This window comes from Pristiophorus japonicus, chromosome 3 (assembly GCF_044704955.1).
Source record: "Pristiophorus japonicus isolate sPriJap1 chromosome 3, sPriJap1.hap1, whole genome shotgun sequence".
Taxonomy (NCBI): Eukaryota; Metazoa; Chordata; class Chondrichthyes; family Pristiophoridae; genus Pristiophorus; species Pristiophorus japonicus.
The window spans coordinates 170,434,649-170,454,557 of record NC_091979.1 but is presented as its reverse complement, the minus strand read 5'-3'; the positions used below and the strand labels follow the sequence as shown (position 1 = coordinate 170,454,557).

General features: G+C 43.5%; 1 protein-coding gene across 1 annotated transcript in view; it reads right to left on the bottom strand.

The window, feature by feature from the left end:
* Nucleotides 1-1,332: 1,332 nt before the first annotated feature.
* LOC139260008 (dynein regulatory complex protein 11-like) overlaps nucleotides 1,333-19,909 on the bottom strand; it is a 474,078-nt gene continuing 455,501 nt past the window's right edge. The window contains exons 18-19 of the mRNA XM_070876052.1: nucleotides 6,637-6,875; nucleotides 1,333-1,869 (exon numbers count right to left, since the gene is read on the bottom strand). Of these exons, the coding sequence (XP_070732153.1) occupies nucleotides 1,732-1,869; nucleotides 6,637-6,875 (377 nt within the window). The 3' untranslated portion in view covers nucleotides 1,333-1,731. The remainder of the gene's footprint in view (nucleotides 1,870-6,636; nucleotides 6,876-19,909) is intronic.

Here is a 19,909-nt window from a genome sequence, read left to right as displayed (position 1 = left end):
GATGCAATTAATGACCCCCTGGACCCTGGGGAAGCCCGCAATGCACAGGAATGCAGGCTGGCGCTCCAATTGCTTGTCCCTGGTCATGGGGAAGGAGATGTAGTTGGCCTTCCTCCTATACAGAGCATCTGTGATTTCCTGTGTTGATGTGAAGGCTGCAAATTGCAAGATGTTGCACATGTCTGCAGTGGCAGCTTGGAAAGATCCAGTCACATAAAAGTTGAGGGCGATAGTCACCTTGGATGCCACGCTCAGGGCTGTCATCACCCGTGTCTGTGGTTCCAATTCTGCCTGCAGGAGATTACAAAGCTTAATCACGACGTCCTTCAGGAATCTTAGTCTGCTCAGGCACTGATCATCATTCATATCAGTGTATGAGAATTGCTGGCGGAAGACCTATTCTCCATATGGCCTGTCACCTCCATGTCTGCGGCCGTCTTGCTCTGTGAGGTCGCTCATAGGCTTCTCCCTGCTGGTCTGCCGCCTTCTCCACCTCTGCAGGCTGCTGCTGTCCAGCATCTGACCCTGCTGCAGGCTGCCTCCTGGCCTCTGGCCTAGTATCTGGTGTAGGGGGATCCGCGTACCTCACTCTCCTCCTTAGGGGACGCCCTTGCTGAGTGCCTTCGTGTGGCACCTCTCTTGCCTCCCCTTTGTGGCCATCTACCTGGCCCTCTCCATGCTGGGCTGCAATGGTGCCTATGGCCCTTGCCCGCTGCCTCTGCAGCCGTTGGCCCTGGCGCCGCCTTCTCCTCAGAGCCTCGACAGCACGCACAATGTGCAGGAGGTGTTGGACTGCAAGCACGGTCCCCATTTCAAAGCCCTCCTCAAGCCCAGTCTCCTTGAAGTAGCCTCCGTGTTCTGCAGGTGGAAGGCGCCTCCAGTACTTGCAAAGCAGCGTGCACTGTAGCCTTGCACTGCTTGTGAAACAACGGGAAGAAATCGCCGACACAAAATCCACACAAAGCTATAAACCTTTAAGGCACTCTGGCTGTGTGCACCACCCGAAAAAAATAATTCTTGGCACCACTTGGCGGTGGGACGACTTTTATAGGGCAATGGCGATTCCGGCCTGGGACCTCGGCAGTGCGCACAGTGACGATGCACTTAGGACCATCACTGCTGTGGAATGGGGGGGGCGGGGGGTAAGCAGTAGGGTGATGCACATCACCTGAAAACCGTGGCAGGGTAATTGAGCTATCGGTGGCCATTCCACAAAAAGTCGGCGATTTGCGGTGGTAACAGGCCTTAAGATGAGGGGCAATTTTGGCCCCACTATGTTTTTTTTGGAAATTCATAGATCGTGCATCATCTGTAAAGATTTTGTGAGACATGTTTTTGAACAAACTTTTAATTTATTTTTATTAAAAAAATGCACACTTCATCAACTTGGCATCTTAAAAGATTGACTGAGTCATTCACCACTACAATTGCCATTTGGTGTAATTCTCACTGTGGTTTCTGCCCCTCACGAGATTTTTGTTGTCATTGCATATGTGCAAGAAGGTGGCTTGGCTGCAGGAAGTGACATCACACAACCGTGCATAGTGAATAATCCAATCAAGTTGATTGAAAAGAAAGTATTTTATGCATTAGCAATTGTTATTTTTTTTCAATCAACTTCATTGTAAGAGATAATTACACATTTCTCAAACCTTACTACAGGATGCTTGCAGCAGACAGTAAATGCAATATTAATATACAGCTAGCCCCAGGAACTCCAGAGTATGATTGTTATTTTCTCTTTTTTCCTTTTTTCTTTCCTTCCTTTCCATTCTTTCCTTTTTTACCTTTCTCTTTCCCTTCTTCATTTTCTAGTTCCTTTGCGGCTTTTGCTCTCTTCTTGCCCAGTGGGGTTTTGGCATACCAATTCTGGAGGAAAACGACAAGCATTTACATCTGATGTGCTGCTATGCATATTGACCCATAATGTTGGTTTAAAAATCTAACTGATGAAACAATACTGATTTGTTCAATAACTTGTTTGTTTATAATCAGAGGAAATGGGCTGAAATAAATCATATAACCAACTCTAGCATCCAGAGTTAAAACTACAGAATCACTGAAACATGTCATTTGCTGATATATATTTTCTCCTTTTGCTGCTAATTTTCTCCATATGCCCTCTCATAAAGAAGCTGACTCTTTGATGCTGTATGGTCCCATGAGCATCAGTCATCAGGAATAAAGTCGTCTCGGGTGGTAGCGCAAAATAGACGGTACTGCATGGACCGCCTGTTAGATGCTCCACATGTAATTCTCGTATTGGACTATTCAGTCACCTAAGAACTCACTTTTAGAGTGGAAGCAAGTCTTCCTCGATTTCAAGGGACTGCCTATGATGATGATGCTCCACATGTTTTCAGTTCCATTGAGAACTGAATACTGGGCGGAGCGTATCATGGGCGGTTCATGGGACACCCCCCGTTTTGCGATACTGCCCGAGACTGATTTCATCTTGTTCAAGTGGCCATTCTTTGCTCATGAGCTCAGGTAGTGAGTATTAGTTGGGCATCCAATCAAAGTCCAGCCTGATCTTGTTCTCAGCTGGTGTCCACACATACATGGTATTAGCTGTGGCTCAGTGTAATACTCTTACCTCTGAGTTAGGAGGTCAGGGTTCAAAACCCATTCTAGTACAGTGGGGGGTGTGAAAAGCAATGTGTTTGTGGTAGGAGACAGCATAGTCAGATGGTTAGATACTGTTCTCCACAGCCGCAAACGGCAATTATGAAGGCTGTGTTGCCTGCCCGGTGCCAGGATTAAGAATATCTCTTTGTGGCTGGAGAAGAATTTGGAGTGGGTGTGTGAGTGGGAGGATCCAGTTGCCATGGTCCACGTAGGAACCAATGACATAGGTAGAACTGGGAATAAGGTTCTGCTGAGGCAGTTTGAGGAGCTAGGGTCCAAATTAATAAGCAGAACCTCAAAGCTAAAAATCTCTGGATTAGTACCTGAGCCACAAGCAAATTGGCATAGGGTCAAACAGATCAGAGCCTTAAATCCGTGGCTCAAAGAGTGGTGTGGGAGACTAGGGTTTCAATTCATGAGGCACTGGCACCAGTACTGAGGAAAGAGGGAGCTGTTCCATTGGGACGGCTTCCACTTATACCAGGCTGGGACCAGTGTCCTGGTGAATCAATTAACTAGGGCTTTAGATAGGGCTTTAAACTAACAACCAGGGGGAGGGGTCAGGTGGGGGGGAAATATATAAATCTAAAGAGAAAAGTCAAGGCGATAGAGCAGTGTAGTGTTGTGGGTAAAGATAAGAAGAGGATGGACAGAGAGTTTAACAGTAATCGTGCTCAGGGAATAAGGTCAAATCAGGAAAAAAGTAGTTAAAAGTTAAAATTAAAGGTGCTGTATCTGAATGCATGAAGCATTCATAACAAGATAGACGATTTAATGGTACAAATAGAGATAAATGGGTTTGATCTAAAAGCCATTATAGAGACGTGGTTGCATTATGACCAAGGTTAGGAACGAAATATTCCAGGGCACTTGACATTTTGAAAAGACAGACAAAATGGAAAAGGAGGGGGGTAGCCCTGATAATAAAGGATGACATAGGGACACTAGTGAAGAAGGATCTTGGCTTGGAAGAACAGGAAGTAGAAGCAGTATGGGTGGAGATAAGAAATAATAGCAGGAAACACTGGTGGGAGTAGTTTATAGGCTCCCTAACAGTACTGTTGGACAGAGTTTTAATCAAGAAATAAGAGGAGCTTGTAACAAGGGTAATGCAATAATCGTGAGGATGTTAATCTTCATATAGACTGGACAAATCAAATTGGCAAAAGTAGTTTGGTGGACAAATTCATGGAATTCATTCGAGACAGTTTCCTAGAACAATATGTCATGGAACCAACAAGGGAAGAGGCTATTTTAGATCTTGTCTTGTGTAATGAGAAAGCATTAATTAGTAATCTCAGAATAAGGGATCATCTGGGGAAGAGTGATCATATTATGATAGTATTTCACATTGAGTTCGAAAGTGACGTACTTAACCCCAAACTAGAGTATTAAACTTAACTAAAGCCAATTACATAGATACGAGGGGCGAGTTGGCTAAGATAGATTGGGAAATTAGATTAAAAGGTGTGACGGTAGATAAGCAATTCAAAGTAATATTTCATAATTCTCAACGAATATACATTCCATTGAGAAATAAAAACTCCACATGAAAAATTATCATACCTAACTAAAGAAGTTTAGGATCGTATTAGATTAAAAGAGGCATATAATGTTGCAAAGAAAAGTAGTAAGCCTGAGGATTGGGGAGGTTTAGAAACCAGCAATGGATGACCAAAAAATTGATAAAGAGGGAGAAAATAGAATATGGGAGCAAACTAGCAAGTAATACAAAAACAAATTGTAAGAGCTTCTACAAGTATGTAAAAAGGAAGAGAATAGCGTAAGTAAATGTGGGTCCCTTAGAGGCAACACAGGAGAAATTACAATGGGGAATAAGGAAATGGCGGAGATATTAAACAAATATTTTGTATCTGTCTTCATAGTAGAAGACACAAAAAACATACCAGAAATAGTAGGGAACCAAAGGTCTAATGAGAGTGAGGAACGTAAAGTAATTAATATTAATAAAGAAAAAGTACTGGAGAAATTAATGGGACTTAAGGCTGACAGATCCCCTGGATCTGAGAGCCTATATCCTAGGGATCTAAAAGAGCCGTCTGTAGAGATGGTAGATACATCAGTTGTGACCTTCCAAAATTCCCTGGATGCTGGAATGGTTCTAGTGGATTGGAAGGTAGCAAATGAACCACCACTGTTCAAGAAAGGAGGGGAAAAAAAACAGGGAATTACAGGTCAGTTAGCCTGACATCAGTCATCAGGAAAATGCTGGAATCCATTATTAAGGAAGTGGTAACATGGGTACTTAGAAAATCATAATATGATTAAGCAGCGTTAACATGGTTTTATGAAAGGGAAATCATGTTTGACAAATCTATTAGAGATTTCTGAGGATGTAACCCGTAGGTTAGATGAAGGGGATGTAGTATATTTGAATTTTCAAAAGGCATTCGATAAGGTGCCACACGAAAGATTGTTACATAAAGTAAGGGCTCATGGGTTGGGGGTAATATATTAGCATGCATACAGGAATGATTAAAGGACAGAAAACAGAGAGTAGGAATAAAAGGGGTTATTTTCAGGTTGGCGGGCTGATACAAGTGGGGTGCTGCTAGGATCAGTACTTGGGCCTCAGCTATATACAATCTGTATTAATGACAGATGAAGGGATCAATTGTAATATATCTAAGTTTGCTGACAATACAAAGCTAGATGAGAAATTAAGCTGTGAGGAGGACACAAAGAGCCTGCAAAGGGATATAGAGTAAGTAGGCAAGAAGGTGGCAGATGGAGTATAATGTGGGGAAATCTGAGGTTATTCGCTTTAGTATGAAGAATAGAAAAAACATTTTCCCAGATAGCTGGGGACAATTTTAACCTAACATGCCATTGTGGAAATTGATAGATATGGGTGCAATGCTGGTTTAACACCTCGAACGATTTTACTGTCCATTGAAGTCAAAGGAGAGTAATATTGTGCGGGGTGTAAAACCAGTGGTCTGACTGATTCCATGATTCCCACCCAAAGCGCTAGGTTGGAATTACTTCCCAAGGGCTAGAAATTGGCCAGCCTTGCGCCCGTTTTCTCGGCAATATTTCACCTTTTTTGATGTTAAAAGGTGCTCACCTATATTGGCCAAAGTTGTGTGCGGTGGTTTTGAAATACCGCTGAAAAGCGGACCGCCATCGTGCAACACCACAAAAAGCGATATCACTTTAAATTGACCGTTCAGTGCACCCGTATTCTGCGTGAAAAAAAACGCCCAAGAAAAGCCTGCGTTGCAACCCCAGAAACAGCAGTAACTATAAAGACCTGTAAAAAAGGGAAGTTAAAGTTTTTATTTTTTAATTCTTTTGCAGTGATTACTTAGTTAAGGGTCTTGTAAATGTTTTGCCATTTTTTTTTATGTGTTTTCCCTCCTCCCAGGGCCTGTCTTTTTAGTGGTAATCAGCCTTGGACTAAAGTTGGCGAGGACCGTGGTTTCCACCGGGAATCCTCGTGCAATGCCGATTTTTACTGTTAGGCGCATTTTGTTGCCAACTTTACCCCTTTAGAAAAAGCGGTATTTGTAACGATATTTTGCGCAAAAATGCTGAATAAATGCTGCTATCACCAAAAGTCCAATTTCTAGCCCCAAGTGCTTAATAAGTGAAATAGTCCTGGAATTGCACCTCTGGGGAAGGGTAGCAAAAAAAAAACTACTGGAACTCTGACTGACCCTTTCCTTTGAAAAATCAAGGACACTAAAGGTAAAAATGCCAGCAAACTTGAGCAGGCCACGAGGAATCGCACAGAGTAGATCAGGCTGATTTGGAATCTCATTTTTTCCATTGCTTCCTCAGTGTGGGAAACGACCTGGCTTCTGCTCAAAATCTCTCCCTTTATGCATGTGGAAAATCACCCCGTGTCCTAGGAACATCAAATAATACTTGCCATTGGTTACCAATTTTTAAAGGAATGTGCTTCTCTCCAAAACCATAAGCACACCCTTTATATTGCTTTATACAGTAACTGAATATCAACTGTATTATAAAGTAGCTCCTTACCTTGAATGATTCCTCCTCCTCTTGGTATACAGGATCTTGCTTCGTCAGAGGGGTAATAAACTCTACTGCAGTTAAAGGTTTCGTGTGTAGCTGCTTTATGCGTTGCTCAGTTAGAACATACTTTGTGGCTTGGCTAAGGTGTCCCTGGGTATAGCCGTCGGTGACCTTAGCTAGGGAACTCAGGTCTAATGAACTAGTCAGGATTCCACCATTTTGTTGGATTATGCTCTGCCATAACACTGTCACATGAAACATGAGAGTTCTAATTAGTTTACTATTGCAGTAAATAACATTGCAAAGCATTAGTAAAAGCCTGGAATTTGCTGTTTGTGATATTGGTAGATGAAAGTTTAACTCCACTGTCTGCTACTTTATCAGATCTGTTAGCTGGTCTTTGTTAAAATAGAAGATAGAGGAAGGTCGAACAAACATGCTTACGTGTCCATCTGCTGATATACCAGTAATTTACGGGTTATAGCAATATACTATAAAAATCATCAGCACCCAAGATATTTTTATTTTGTGTACACTAGACAGACATTTGGGACTTGAGCTTCTGCTGTATGTAATCTGGGCGCAATCAAATTACGTGGTTTACAAGATTTAAAAGATTTTGGGTGTAAATGAGTTACACAATACGTCCAATTTTTTACATTTGTCCATCAAACCCTCCATCCAAACTGTAATATATATAGCTCCACCCAGTGGATTACTGTGGTAATGCAGCCATTGCTGTTTACAACAAGAAAGAGGGAACAGGTCAACTGAAGTTATCGGCCATCTTAAAGCCTGTGTGTTTGTGAGCTCGTACAGAAGATATAACATTGGCAACGAAGGATAGGATTTCTGGATAACCTAGCTGAAATTTTTGTTGGTGGATGATGCAGCCAACTGACAGAGAAACTTTGAGGGCTTCTTTGTTTTGATTAACAGCTAAAAATCCAAGTTAAATTACAAGCACATTTGTTTGAACTGGCAGAGTCCAGATGGCTGCACCGACGGGTATAATAGGGCACTTGGGTGAAGAGATACATGTCATCAGGAGCACGAGGGTATCTAACAGCGATTTGAAAAGCATCATCATCCACATAGATGTTGCAGGAACAAGGATACCCACAGAAATTGACACTGGTGCATCCATGAGTGTAGTACCGGAATCGCTATATAAGAACATAAGAAATAGAAGCAGGAGTAGGCCATTTGGCACCTCGAGCCTGCTCCGCCATTCAATAAGATCATGGCTGATCTGATCATGGACTCAGCTCCACCTCCCCACCCGCTCCCAATAACCCTTTACTCCCTTATCGCTCAAAAATCTGTCTATCTCCGCCTCAAATATATTCAATGATCCAGCCTCCATGGCTCTCTGGGACAGAGAATTCCATAGCTTTATAACCTTCTGAGAGAAGACATTTCTCCTCATCTCAGTTTTAAATGGGCGGCTGCTTATTCTAAGACTATGTCCCCTAGTTTTAGTTTCTCCTATGAGTGGAAATATCCTCTCTGCATCCACCTTGTCGAGCCCCCTCATTATCTTATAAGTTTCAATAAGATCACCTCTCATTCTTCTAAACTCCAATGTGTATAGGCCCAACCTACTCAACCTATCCTCATTAGTCAACCCCCTCTTCTCCGGAATCAACCGAGTGAACCTTCTCTGAACAGCCTCCAATGCAAGTATATCCTTCCTTAAATAAGGAGACCAAAACTGTACTCAGTACTCCAGGTGTGGCCTCACAATACCCTGTTCAGTTGTAGCAGGAACTCTCTGCTTTTATACTCTATCGCCCTTACAATAAAGGCCAACATTCAATTCGCCTTCCTAATTAGTTGCTGTATCTGCATACTAAATTTTTGTGTTTCATGCACAAAGACCTCCAGGTCTCTCTGTACTGCAGCACTTTGCAATTTTTCTCCATTTAAATTATAATTTGCTTTTCTATTATTTCTGCCAAAGTGGAAAACCTCACATTTTTCCACATTATACTCCATCTGCCAAATTTTTGCCCACTCACTTAGCCTGTCTATATATGCCTTTGCACATTTTTTGTGTCCTCCTCACAATTTGCTTTCCCACCCATCTTTGTATCATCAGCAAACATGGCTACATTACACTCGGTCCCTTCATCCAAGTCATTAAAATAGATTGTAAATAGTTGAGGACCCAGCACCGATCCTTGCGGCACCCCACTAGTTACCGTTTGCCAATCGGAAAATGACCCATTTATCCCGACTCTCTGTTTTCTGTTAGTTAGACAATCCTCTATCCATGCTAATATATTACCCCCAACCCCGTGAACTTTTATCTTATGCAGCAACCTCTTACATGGCACCTTATCGAATGCCTTCTGGAAATCCAAATACACCACATCCACTGGTTCCCCCTTATCCATCCTGCTCGTTACATCCTCAAAGAACTCCAGAAAATTTGTCAAACATGATTTCCCTTTCATAAAACCATGCTGACTCTGCTTGATTGAATTATGCTTATCCAAGTGTCCCACTACTACTTCCTTAATAATGGATGGCAGCATTTTCCCAACGACAGATGTTAGGCTAACTGGTCTATAGTTTCCTGCTTTTTGTCTGCCTTCTTTTTTAAATAGTTGAGGACCGCTGGGACTGCCCCAGAATCCGGGGAATTTTGGTAGATTACAAGCAAGGCAACCACCATCTCTGCAGCCACTTCTCTTAAGACCCTTGGATGTAAGCCATCAGGTCCAGGGGACTCGTCCGCCTTTAGTCCCATTATTTTACCTAGTACTATTTAATTAGTGATAGTGATTGTATCCTCCTTATCTATAGCCCCTTGATTATCCACTATTGGGATGTTTTTAGTGTCTTTTACCTTGAAGACCGATATAAAATATTTGTTCAACATCTTTGCCATTTTCCTGTTCTCCATTATTAATTCCCCAGTCTCATCTTCCAGGGGACCAACATTTACTTTAGCCACTTTTTTCTTTTTTATGTACCTGTAGAAACTCTTACTATCTGTTTTTATAATTCGTGCTAGTTTACTTTCATAATCTATCTTCCCTCTTTTAATCATTTTTTTAGACGTTCTCTGCTGGCTTAAAAAAATTTCCATGGCCTCCCACTAGTCTTGGCCACATTGTATGCCTTTGTTTTCAATTTGATACCATCCCTTATTTCTTTAGTTAGCCACAGATAATTATCCCTTCTCTTACAGTCTTTCCTTCGCATTGGGATAAATTTTTGTGTGAGTTATGAAATAGCTCCTTAAATGTTTGCCACTGTTCATCAACCGTCCCATTCTTTAATCTATTTTCCCAGTCCATTTTAGCCATATATTTAAACTTATTTAGGACCTCAGTTTGAGAAGCAACTTTCTCACCCTCCAACTGAATTTGAAATTCAACCATATTATGATCACTCATTCAAAGAGGATCTTTTACTACGAGATCATTTATTAATCCTGCCTCATTACACAGTCCTGATCTAAGATAGCCTGCTCCCTGGTTGGTTCTGCAACGTACTGTTCAAGGAATATCTCGACAAATTGTGTGATTTCCCATTGGAGAAATCCAAGATAGAGCTGCGAGGCTACTCAGGAGAGAACATTCCTGTGGTGGATCATATCGCCGTACCGGTGAAATACAATGATCAATTTCAGAGCTTGCCCCTCTTAGTAGTGGCAGGAGATAAGCCTGCCTTACTAGGAAGAAATTGGTTAGGATCACTGAAGCTGGATTGGAATGAGATTTTTCGTGTTGAAACAAGATTTGCATCAAAGGATGATGTCATCAAGAATTATCTGAAGGTGTTCTGTGAAATAGGCAGTCCGATCCAAGGCTTCAAGGCGGGTGTCAGGGTACAGAAGGACGCTAGACCAGGTTACTGCAAGCCATGTCCCATACCATATGCACTCAAAGAGAAAGTTGATCAAGAACTCAAAAGACTAGAGACTGAGAACATTATCTCTAAGATGCATTGACAGTCATTTTCCAACATTCCATAGATTCTGGATCAGTTCCGATGGAGTGGAGGGTAGCCAATGTAACTCAATTTTTTAAAAAAGGAGGGAGAGAGAAAACAGGGAATTATAGACTGGTCAGCCTGACATCGGTAGTGGGTAAAATGATGGAATCAATTATTAAGGATGCCATAGCAGCACAGTTGGAAAGAGGTGACATGATAGGTCCAAGTCAGCATGGATTTGTGAAAGGGAAATCATGCTTGACAAATCTTTTGGAATTTTTTGAGGATGTTTCCAGTAGAGTGGACAAGGGGAACCAGTTGATGTGGTGTATTTGGACTTTCAGAAGGCTTTCGACAAGATCCCACACAAGAGATTAATGTGCAAAGTTAAAGCACATGGGATTGGGGGTAGTGTGCTGACGTGGATTGAGAAATGGTTGGCAGACAGGAAGCAAAGAGTAGGAGTAAATGGGTACGTTTCAGAATGGCAGGCAGTGACTACTGGGGTACCGCAAGGTTCTGTTTACATTGTATATTAATGATTTGGACGAGGGGATTAAATGTAGTATCTCCAAATTTGCGGATGACACTAAGTTGGGTGGCAGTGTGAGCTGCGAGGAGGATGCTATGAGGCTGCAGAGTGACTTGGATAGGTTAGGTGAGTGGGCAAATGCATGGCAGATGAAGTATAATGTGGATAAATGTGAGGTTATCCACTTTGGTGGTAAAAACAGAGAGACAGACTATTATCTGAATGGTGACAGATTAGGTAAAGGGGAGGTGCAGCGAGACCTGGGTGTCATGGTACATCAGTCATTGAAGGTTGGCATGCAGGTGCAGCAGACGATTAAGAAAGCAAATGGCATGTTGGCCTTCATAGCGAGGGAATTTGAGTACAGGGGCAGGGAGGTGTTACTACAGTTGTATAGGGCCTTGGTGAGGCCACACCTGGAGTATTGTGTACAGTTTTGATCTCCTAACTTGAGGAAGGACATTCTTGCTATTGAGGGAGTGCAACGAAGGTTCACCAGACTGATTCCCGGGATGGCGGGACTGACATATCGAGAAAGACTGGATCAACTGGGCTTGTATTTACCGGAGTTCAGAAGAATGAGAGGGGATCTCATAGAAACGTTTGAAATTCTGACGTGTTTAGACAGGTTAGAAGCAGGAAGAATGTTCCCAATGTTGGGGAAGTCCAGAACCAGGGGTCACAGTCTAAGGATAAGGGGTAAGCCATTTAGGACCGAGATGTGGAGAAACTTCTTCACCCAGAGAGTGGTGAACCTGTGGAATTCTCTACCACAGAAAGTAGTTGAGGCCAATTCACTAAATATATTCAAAAGGGAGTTAGATGTAGTCCTTACTACTAGGGGGATCAAGGGGTATGGCGAGAAAGCAGGAATGGGGTACTGAAGTTGCATGTTCAGCCATGAACTTACTGAATAGAGGTGCAGGCTCGAAGGGCTGAATGGTCTACTCCTGCACCTATTTTCTATGTTTCTATACATCTATGAAATTGGGCTACACCCATTGTTGTTGTACCTAAGTCCGATGGTAAGGTAAGGATGTGTGGTGATTATAAAGTAACCGTAAACCAGGTTCTACAGGGTAATCTCCCCAAAACATTGCCAAATGTAGAAGATTTGTTCACAACACGGTGGTCAGATCTTCTCAAAGTTGGATCTGACAAATGCCTACTTACAACTTGAACTCAATGAGGAGTCCAAGTCATGCTTGACTATAAATACTCATTGTTATATATGCAGACTGTAGATATACTCTCTGTGTAGTCACTGTATAGTTGTATAAGATGGAGACTTGTTTACCTGATGTACTATCAATAAGATTTCCACTGTGTATATATTATGCTGTATGCTGGCACCACTAGAGGGTGCAACTGGTAGAGACCAGGGTTTCCTGCCCTGGTGGCAGGGGCTGAATAAAAGGGCAGCCGCATTCTGGAATTTGGAATAAAGGACCAAGGTCACTACAGTTTCAGTACAACACATTGCCTCGTGGAGTCATTCATAAGTACATTACAAACATAACAACTGGCGACGAGAATACAGACTTTCACGCGATTATGGCTACCTTTGGCACACTAAAAGACTTCGCAGAGGGTGATGATTGCGATGTCTTCACGGAAAGGCTTGAGCTTTATATCGTGGCAAATGACCTGGCAGGGGAGACGGAAGCATCGGCGGAGAAGCGCAAGGCTATACTGCTAACCAGTTGTGGGCCCGAGGTTACCACTTCGTCAAGGACTTGCTGGCATTCACGAAGGATAAGACATATGATGAGCTGACTGAAATAATTCGCGACCAACTAAAACCAAAAGAGAGCATCCTCATGGCCAGGCACAGATTCTACACTCACCGCAGATCTGAGGGCCAGGAGATTGCAAAATATGCTGCTGACCTCAGGAGACTTGTGGCACCGTGTAATTTTGGCACGCACCTCAACGAAGCATTGCAAGACATCTTCGTTATAGGAATTGGCCACGAGGGACTCTTTCACATGCTATTATCTGCCGACACCACAGTCAACCTGCAGAAGGCCATCAGCATCAGTCAGGCGTTCATGACTTCGACCTGCAGCACCAAGCAAATTATTCATCCTGTGGACTCAAACCCGGCAAGTACTGTACACAGAATAGTGCCTTTCACAGGCAAGACTGTAGAACGTGGCTCTGCCCAGGACAGAGAGCACAGACCTCAGGGTTCCCGAACTCAGAGTCCGCCGAGGGGTGCTAATCGAGTAGCACCATGCTGGCGTTGCAGAGGAAACCACAGGGCTCACCCCAGTGTCGGTTTGCTGAGTACATATGCAAAGCCTGTAACACAAAGGGCCACCTCCAGCATATGTGTAAAAGAAATACGACTCACCGTCTAGCGGAGGAATCGGTAGATGACTTTGAATCCAGTGGGGAATATGATGATTTGGCCAGAGAGACAGCTCAGCCCCAAGAAGAAGTGTATGGAGTGTATACCTGCACCACCGATTGTCCTCCAGTGAAGATGGAAGTCAAGATAAACGGCATTCCAGTCTTAATGGAAGTGGACACGGGAGCGAGCCAGTCAGTGATGAGCCAGGATGCCTTTGAGAGGCTATGGAATGAAAAACGACCCGAGCTGGTTCCAGTACAGAAAAAGCTGCGCACCTGCATCAAGGAGCTGATCCCAGTCCTTGGTAGTGCGGATGTAAGTATAATCCATAATGGCATGGTGCACAAGTTACCTCTGTGGACTGTTGCAGGTGATGGTCCAATGCTACTCGGAAGAAGGTGGATGGGGAAGATCCAGTGGAAATGGGAAGACCTCTTCACTCCAGCAATCAATGTCCCCTGTGCTCAGAGGGAGAGCAAAACCTCATCTTCGCTTGGGCCAGGCACCAAAGAACAGACCAGCGCAACACCTGAGGCACAGACCGTCCATCACGACTGTGTGGCAATGATCCGACCGGAACGACCTAAAAGTACCTTCCCGGCTCCAGTGGCAGGACTCTTGGGGAGGAAGATCGAATCCACAGGCACTCTTCGAGCTTTTGTGGCAGAATCGCGGGAGAGAAGGACCAAAGCAGTCGACCTCGAGTACAGAGGCAAGATGGCATCCCTGCTGCAGCGAGGTGCAGCATGCCTGAAAAAAAAGATGACCGCGGCAATACCACGAGGTGCAACGCTGAGGGACCAATACGTGGTGTCTAACAAAGGATTTGATTTGGGTAAAGCCAGCAGGGTTCTCTTAAAGGAGACCTGCAACCAATTGAACTTAAAGAGACATTGTATGCATGGCAATCAATGTAATGAACCGATTAAGATTGTGAACAAAATGTTGCGAGATGTCGGTACTATTCCCAATATAAAGAACAAAATGTTGCGAGATGTCGGGAATAGAGTGTCCCCAAAAGTATCAAGCAAACGAATTCGGGAGGGTAAACATGCTGATTCTGATACCCTGCCCCAGGTGTCCCCACAAGTTATAGGCCAGCGACCTCAGGAGGGTGAAGGCACTGACCCTGATACTCTGCCTCAGGTCTATCACACGCTGCAGGCACCTGATGGCACTATTCGCCACGGACCTGGAAACGAAAACGGCGCCAATACGCGCAGTCGGCCGCCGCTGCCCATCACCCGGGTGGAGATGGAGCAGCCCCCAGACCCAATCGTTACCTCGGCCATGTCTGGGAGCGAAAGGTCAGAACCATAGAGTTCCCCAAATGGGACCTGGAACAGCCAGGTTCCCAACACCGTTAGCTAGCAGGCAGAAGATTCTGCAGCCCTCAAAGGAGGACAGGGAGGCCACACACATCTGTGGTTCTGTCCACCGCTAGGCAACGGCAAAGGCCCTGAGTCCCGGCAAGCCAAACCCACTAGTAGGGGGTGCAGCGCCGCCATCAGACGACTAGGACCCCGTCCGGTTGCTCTGGAACCAGCGTCCTCGCATATCTGTACTGCTACCTCAGTACTGACCATGACTTAATCATGAATGCAATTGACCCAATCCTGGCGCACCACCGTAAAACGTAACGTATACAAGTCACTGAACCAAGGTGTCACGATACAAACTGTTTTTTTTTCTTCATTTCTTTGTACTTGCACTGTGTCTGATCCTGTATGTCAGCTGCATGATCTCACTGTGGGGCGGGGGCGGTGGGGGGCGGGGGAATGGATATATGTAGCCATGAACACACAGCAAACCTGAGGACTGGGAGAAATTTAGAATTCAGCAGAGGAGGACAAAGTGTTTAATTCGGAGGGGGGAAATAGAGTATGCGAGGAAGCTCGCAGGGAACATAAAAATTGACTGCAAAAGCTTCTATAGATACGTGAAGAGAAAAAGATTAGTGAAGACAAACATAGGTCCCTTGCAGTCAGAATCAGGTGAATTTATAATAGGGAACAAAGAAATGGCAGACCAATTGAACAAATGCTTTGGTTCTGTCTTCACGAAGGAAGACACAAATAACCTTCCGGAAATACTAGGGGACAGAGGGTCTAGGGAGAAGGAGGAACTGAAGGATATCCTTATTATTCAGGAAATTGTGTTAGGAAAATTGATGGGATTGAAGGCTGATAAATCCAGGGCCTGATTGTCTGCATCCCAGAGTACTTAAGAAAGTGGCCTTAGAAATAGTAGATGCATTGGTGATCATTTTTCAGCAGTCTATCAACTCTGGATCAGTTCCTTTGGCTTGGAGGGTAGCTAATGTAACACCACTTTTTAAGAAAGGAGGGAGAGAGAAAATGGGGAATTATAGATCGGTTCGCCTGACATCAGTGGTGGGGAAAATGTTGGAATCAATTATTAAAGATGAAATAACAGCACATTTGGAAAAGGACAGGATCGGTCCAAGTCAGCATGGATTTATGAAAGGGAAATCATGCTTGACAAATCTTCTCGAATTTTTTGAGGATGTAACTAGTAGAGTGGACAGGGGAGAACCAGTGGATGTGGTGTATTTGGACTTTCAAAAGGCTTTTGACAAGGTCCCACACAAGAGATTAGTGTGCAAAATTAAAGCACATGGTATTGAGGGTAATGTATTGACGTGGATAGAGAACTGGTTGGCAAACAGGAAGCAGAGAGTCGGGATAAACGGGTCATTTTCAGAATGGCAGGCAGTGACTAGTGGGGTGCCGCAGGGCTCAGTGCTGGGGCCCCAGCTATTTACAATATACAACAATGATTTAGACGAAGGAATTGAGTGTAATATCTCCAAGTTTGCAGATGACACTAAGCTGGGTAGTGGTGTGAGCTGCGAGGAGGATGCTAAGAAGCTGCAGGTGACTTGGACAGATTAGGTGAGTGGGCAAATGCAAGGCAGATGCAGTATTATGTGGATAAATGTGAGGTTATCCACTTTGGGGGTAAAAACATGAAAGCAGAATATTTTCTGAATGGCAGCAGATTAGGAAAAGGGAGGTGCAACGAGACCTGGGTGTCATGACTCATCAGTCATTGAAAGTTGGCATACAGGCGGTGAAGAAGGCAAATGGCATGTTGCCTTTCATAGCTAGGGGATTTGAATATAGGAGCAGGGAGGTCTCACTGCAGTTGTACAGGGCCTTGATGAGGCCTCGTCTGGAATATTGTGTTCAGTTTTGGTCTCCTAATCTGAGGAAGGACGTTCTTGCTATTGAGGGAGTGCAGCGAAGGTTCACCAGACTGATGCCCGGGATGGCAGGACTGACATATGAGGAGAGACTGGATCGATTAGGCCTGTATTCACTGGAGTTTAAAAAAATGAGAGGGGATCTCATAGAAACATTCAAAATTCTGACGGGACTGGACAGGTTAGATGCAGGAAGAATGTTCCCGGTGTCGGGGAAGTCCAGAGCCAGGGGACACAGTCTAAGGATAAGGGGTAAGCCATTTAGGACCAAGATGAGGAGAAACTTCTTCACTCAGAGAGTTGTTAACCTGTGGAGTTCCCTGCCGCAGAGAGTTGTTGATGTCAGTTCATTGGATATATTCAAGCGGGAGTTAGATATGGCCTTTATGGCTAAAGGGATCAAGGGGTATGGAGAGAAAGCAAGGAAGATCAGCCATGATCTTATTGAATAGTGGTGCAGGCTCGAAGGGCCAAATGGCCTCCTCCTGCACCTATTTTCACAGTTTCTATTTTTTTATGGATCATACCCAGAACCCACTGGAACCTCCACTACATCATCGAACCATCCAAACTGGTAACCACTACCCAACGTTATGGCAAAAGGACTTGGAGGTTAACAGGGAGAGAACCAAGCCAAAGCACAGCCAAGGTGCAAGGGCTATTGGCACTTAAGTCTGGGGAGAGCTACGCCAGAGCACATAGTGCAAAAGTCATTGGCACAAAGGACTTGGGGGAGAGTGATGTTATATATGCAGACTATAGATATACTCTCTGTGTAGTCACTGTATAGTTGCATAGGATGGAGATTGATGTACTATCAATAAGGTTTACACTGTGTATATACTATGCTGGCACCACAAGAGGTTGCAACAGGTGGAGACTGGGGTTTCCTGCCCCTGTGATAGGGGCTGTATAAAAGGGCAGCCACCATGGCTGCCTCACTCTGGAGTTTGGAATAAAGGACCAAGGTCACTACAGTTTGAGTACAATACATTGCCTCGTGGAGTCATTCATAAGTACATTACAGACATAACACTCATCTAGGCCTATATCAATTTAATAGGCTACCATTTGGAGTGTCTTCCGCCCTTGCCATATTTCATGGGGTGATGAACCAGATTTTGCAAGGCATTGAAGGGGTAGTATGCTATTTAGATGACATACTAATTTCAGCAATAAAATCCACAATAAAATATTGAATGAAGTGCTCAAACGGCTAGAGAAGCACAGAGTACGAGTGACTGCTTGCAAGTGTGAGTTATTTCAAAACTCAGTGGAGTACTTAAGGCACAGAGCAGACAAAGATGGTTTACATCCAACCAAGGGAAAGCTGGATACAATCAGAAATGCACCCATTCCCAAGAAGGTCACTGAACTTCGATCATTTTTGGGTCTTTTGAACTATTGAGGGAAGTTCCTACCAAATTTGGCTACTAAATGAGCTGCTGAAAAAACAGGTCCAGTGGAAGTGTCAGAAAAATGCGACGCAGCCTTCAAGGAGTGTAAAAGCAAATTTGTAGAGAGCACCATGTTAGTTCACTATGAGGTATCTAAGGAAATCAAGTTATCAAGTTAGCATGTGACACCTCTCAATATGGAGTTGGGGCAGTGATCTCTCATGTACTACATAGTGGGGAGGAGAGACCAATTGCTTTTGCTTCATGCACTCTCAGCGTTGGTGAGCGTAATTATATGCAAATCGAAAGGGAAGCTTTGGCATTAATTTTTGGGGTCAAGAAGTTCCACAAATACTTGCATGGTCGGAATGTTACCATTGTTATGGACCAGAAGCCCCTGACAGCAATCCTCCCCAGTTCCAACATTAGCTGCAGCCCGAATGCAGAGATGGGCTTTGATTTTGTCAGCATATACATATGATATTGAATCCAGGCGATCACAGTAATGCCAATGCTATGTCTAGATTGCCATCCCCATCACAAGTCACACCCAATAAGGAAGAAGTATTCTATTTTTCTATTTTCATACATTGATGAACTGCCAGTCACAGCTGAAAAGATTGGTAGAGCAACCAAACGTGACCCAGTTATGTCAAAGATGTATGATTACATTGCAAATGGCTGACCAAACAGGTATCAGAGAAAGATATTCCAGTCTTCATTTGTAGGAATGAATTATCAGTTGATAAAGAGTAGTTATATCAAATAAATTCAGGTCCAGATTATTAGGAGATCTTCATGACCAGCACCTGAGAATGTGCTTGACCAAGAGTTTTGCAAGCAGTTACTTATGGTGGCCAGGTCTAGATAAAGATATAGAATACATCATTAGTCAGTGCACTACATGTCAATCGGTAAGCAAGAAACCACTACCAGTGCCATTACAGCCATGGAAATGGCCTCCCTGGTTGTGCCAAATGTTACATATTGATTTTGCTGAGCTAGAAGGAAAGCAATTGTTCATTGTGATTGATAGCCATTTGAAGTGGGTAGAGGTGTTTCCAATGCAGAAAATAACAGCAAGTAAAACAGTAGACATTTTGCAAAGATTATTTTCTTCAGATGGCCTCCCAGAAGAAATTGTGTCTGATAATGAACCACAATTTTGTTCAAAAGAATTTGCACAGTTTATGAGCAAAAATGGTGTGAAATATACCAAGGTTCCACCGTACCACCCTGCTTCAAATTGTACAGCAGAGCGCACAGTACAAGTTGTAAAACGTGCCCTCATCAAACAGATGTTGGATCCAAATAAAAAGAAATGACAGTTATCATTGGACCACAAATTAGCTAATTTTCTAATTACATATCATAATATTCCTCATACAACTACTGGTAGAACACCAGCAAAGTTGTTTCTCAAACGACAGCCACGAAACAGATTCTTGTTGTTAAAACCAAACTTGGCACAGTCCGTAGAAGAGAAACAATTAATACAGAGAGAGAATCATGATAGTGGTAGAATAAAAGAGAGAAGTGTGAAATTAAATCAGAAGGTGAGAGTGAAGAACCATCAACATAAATGGTTAAAGTGGTTACCAGGAAGATATGTGGTCTTCGGATATATTTGGTCAAGATGTTTGATCATGGAAAGGTTAGGTTTGTTCACATTGATCATATTTTACCTACAAATGTGGAAGGAGTTGAAAGTTGGAATGATTCGATTATTTCTGACTCATCAGATAGTCTTATTACAAGTACAGTACCAGTAATATATCCAACATCATGTGTACTAGACATAAATTCAAGAGAAAGTCAGA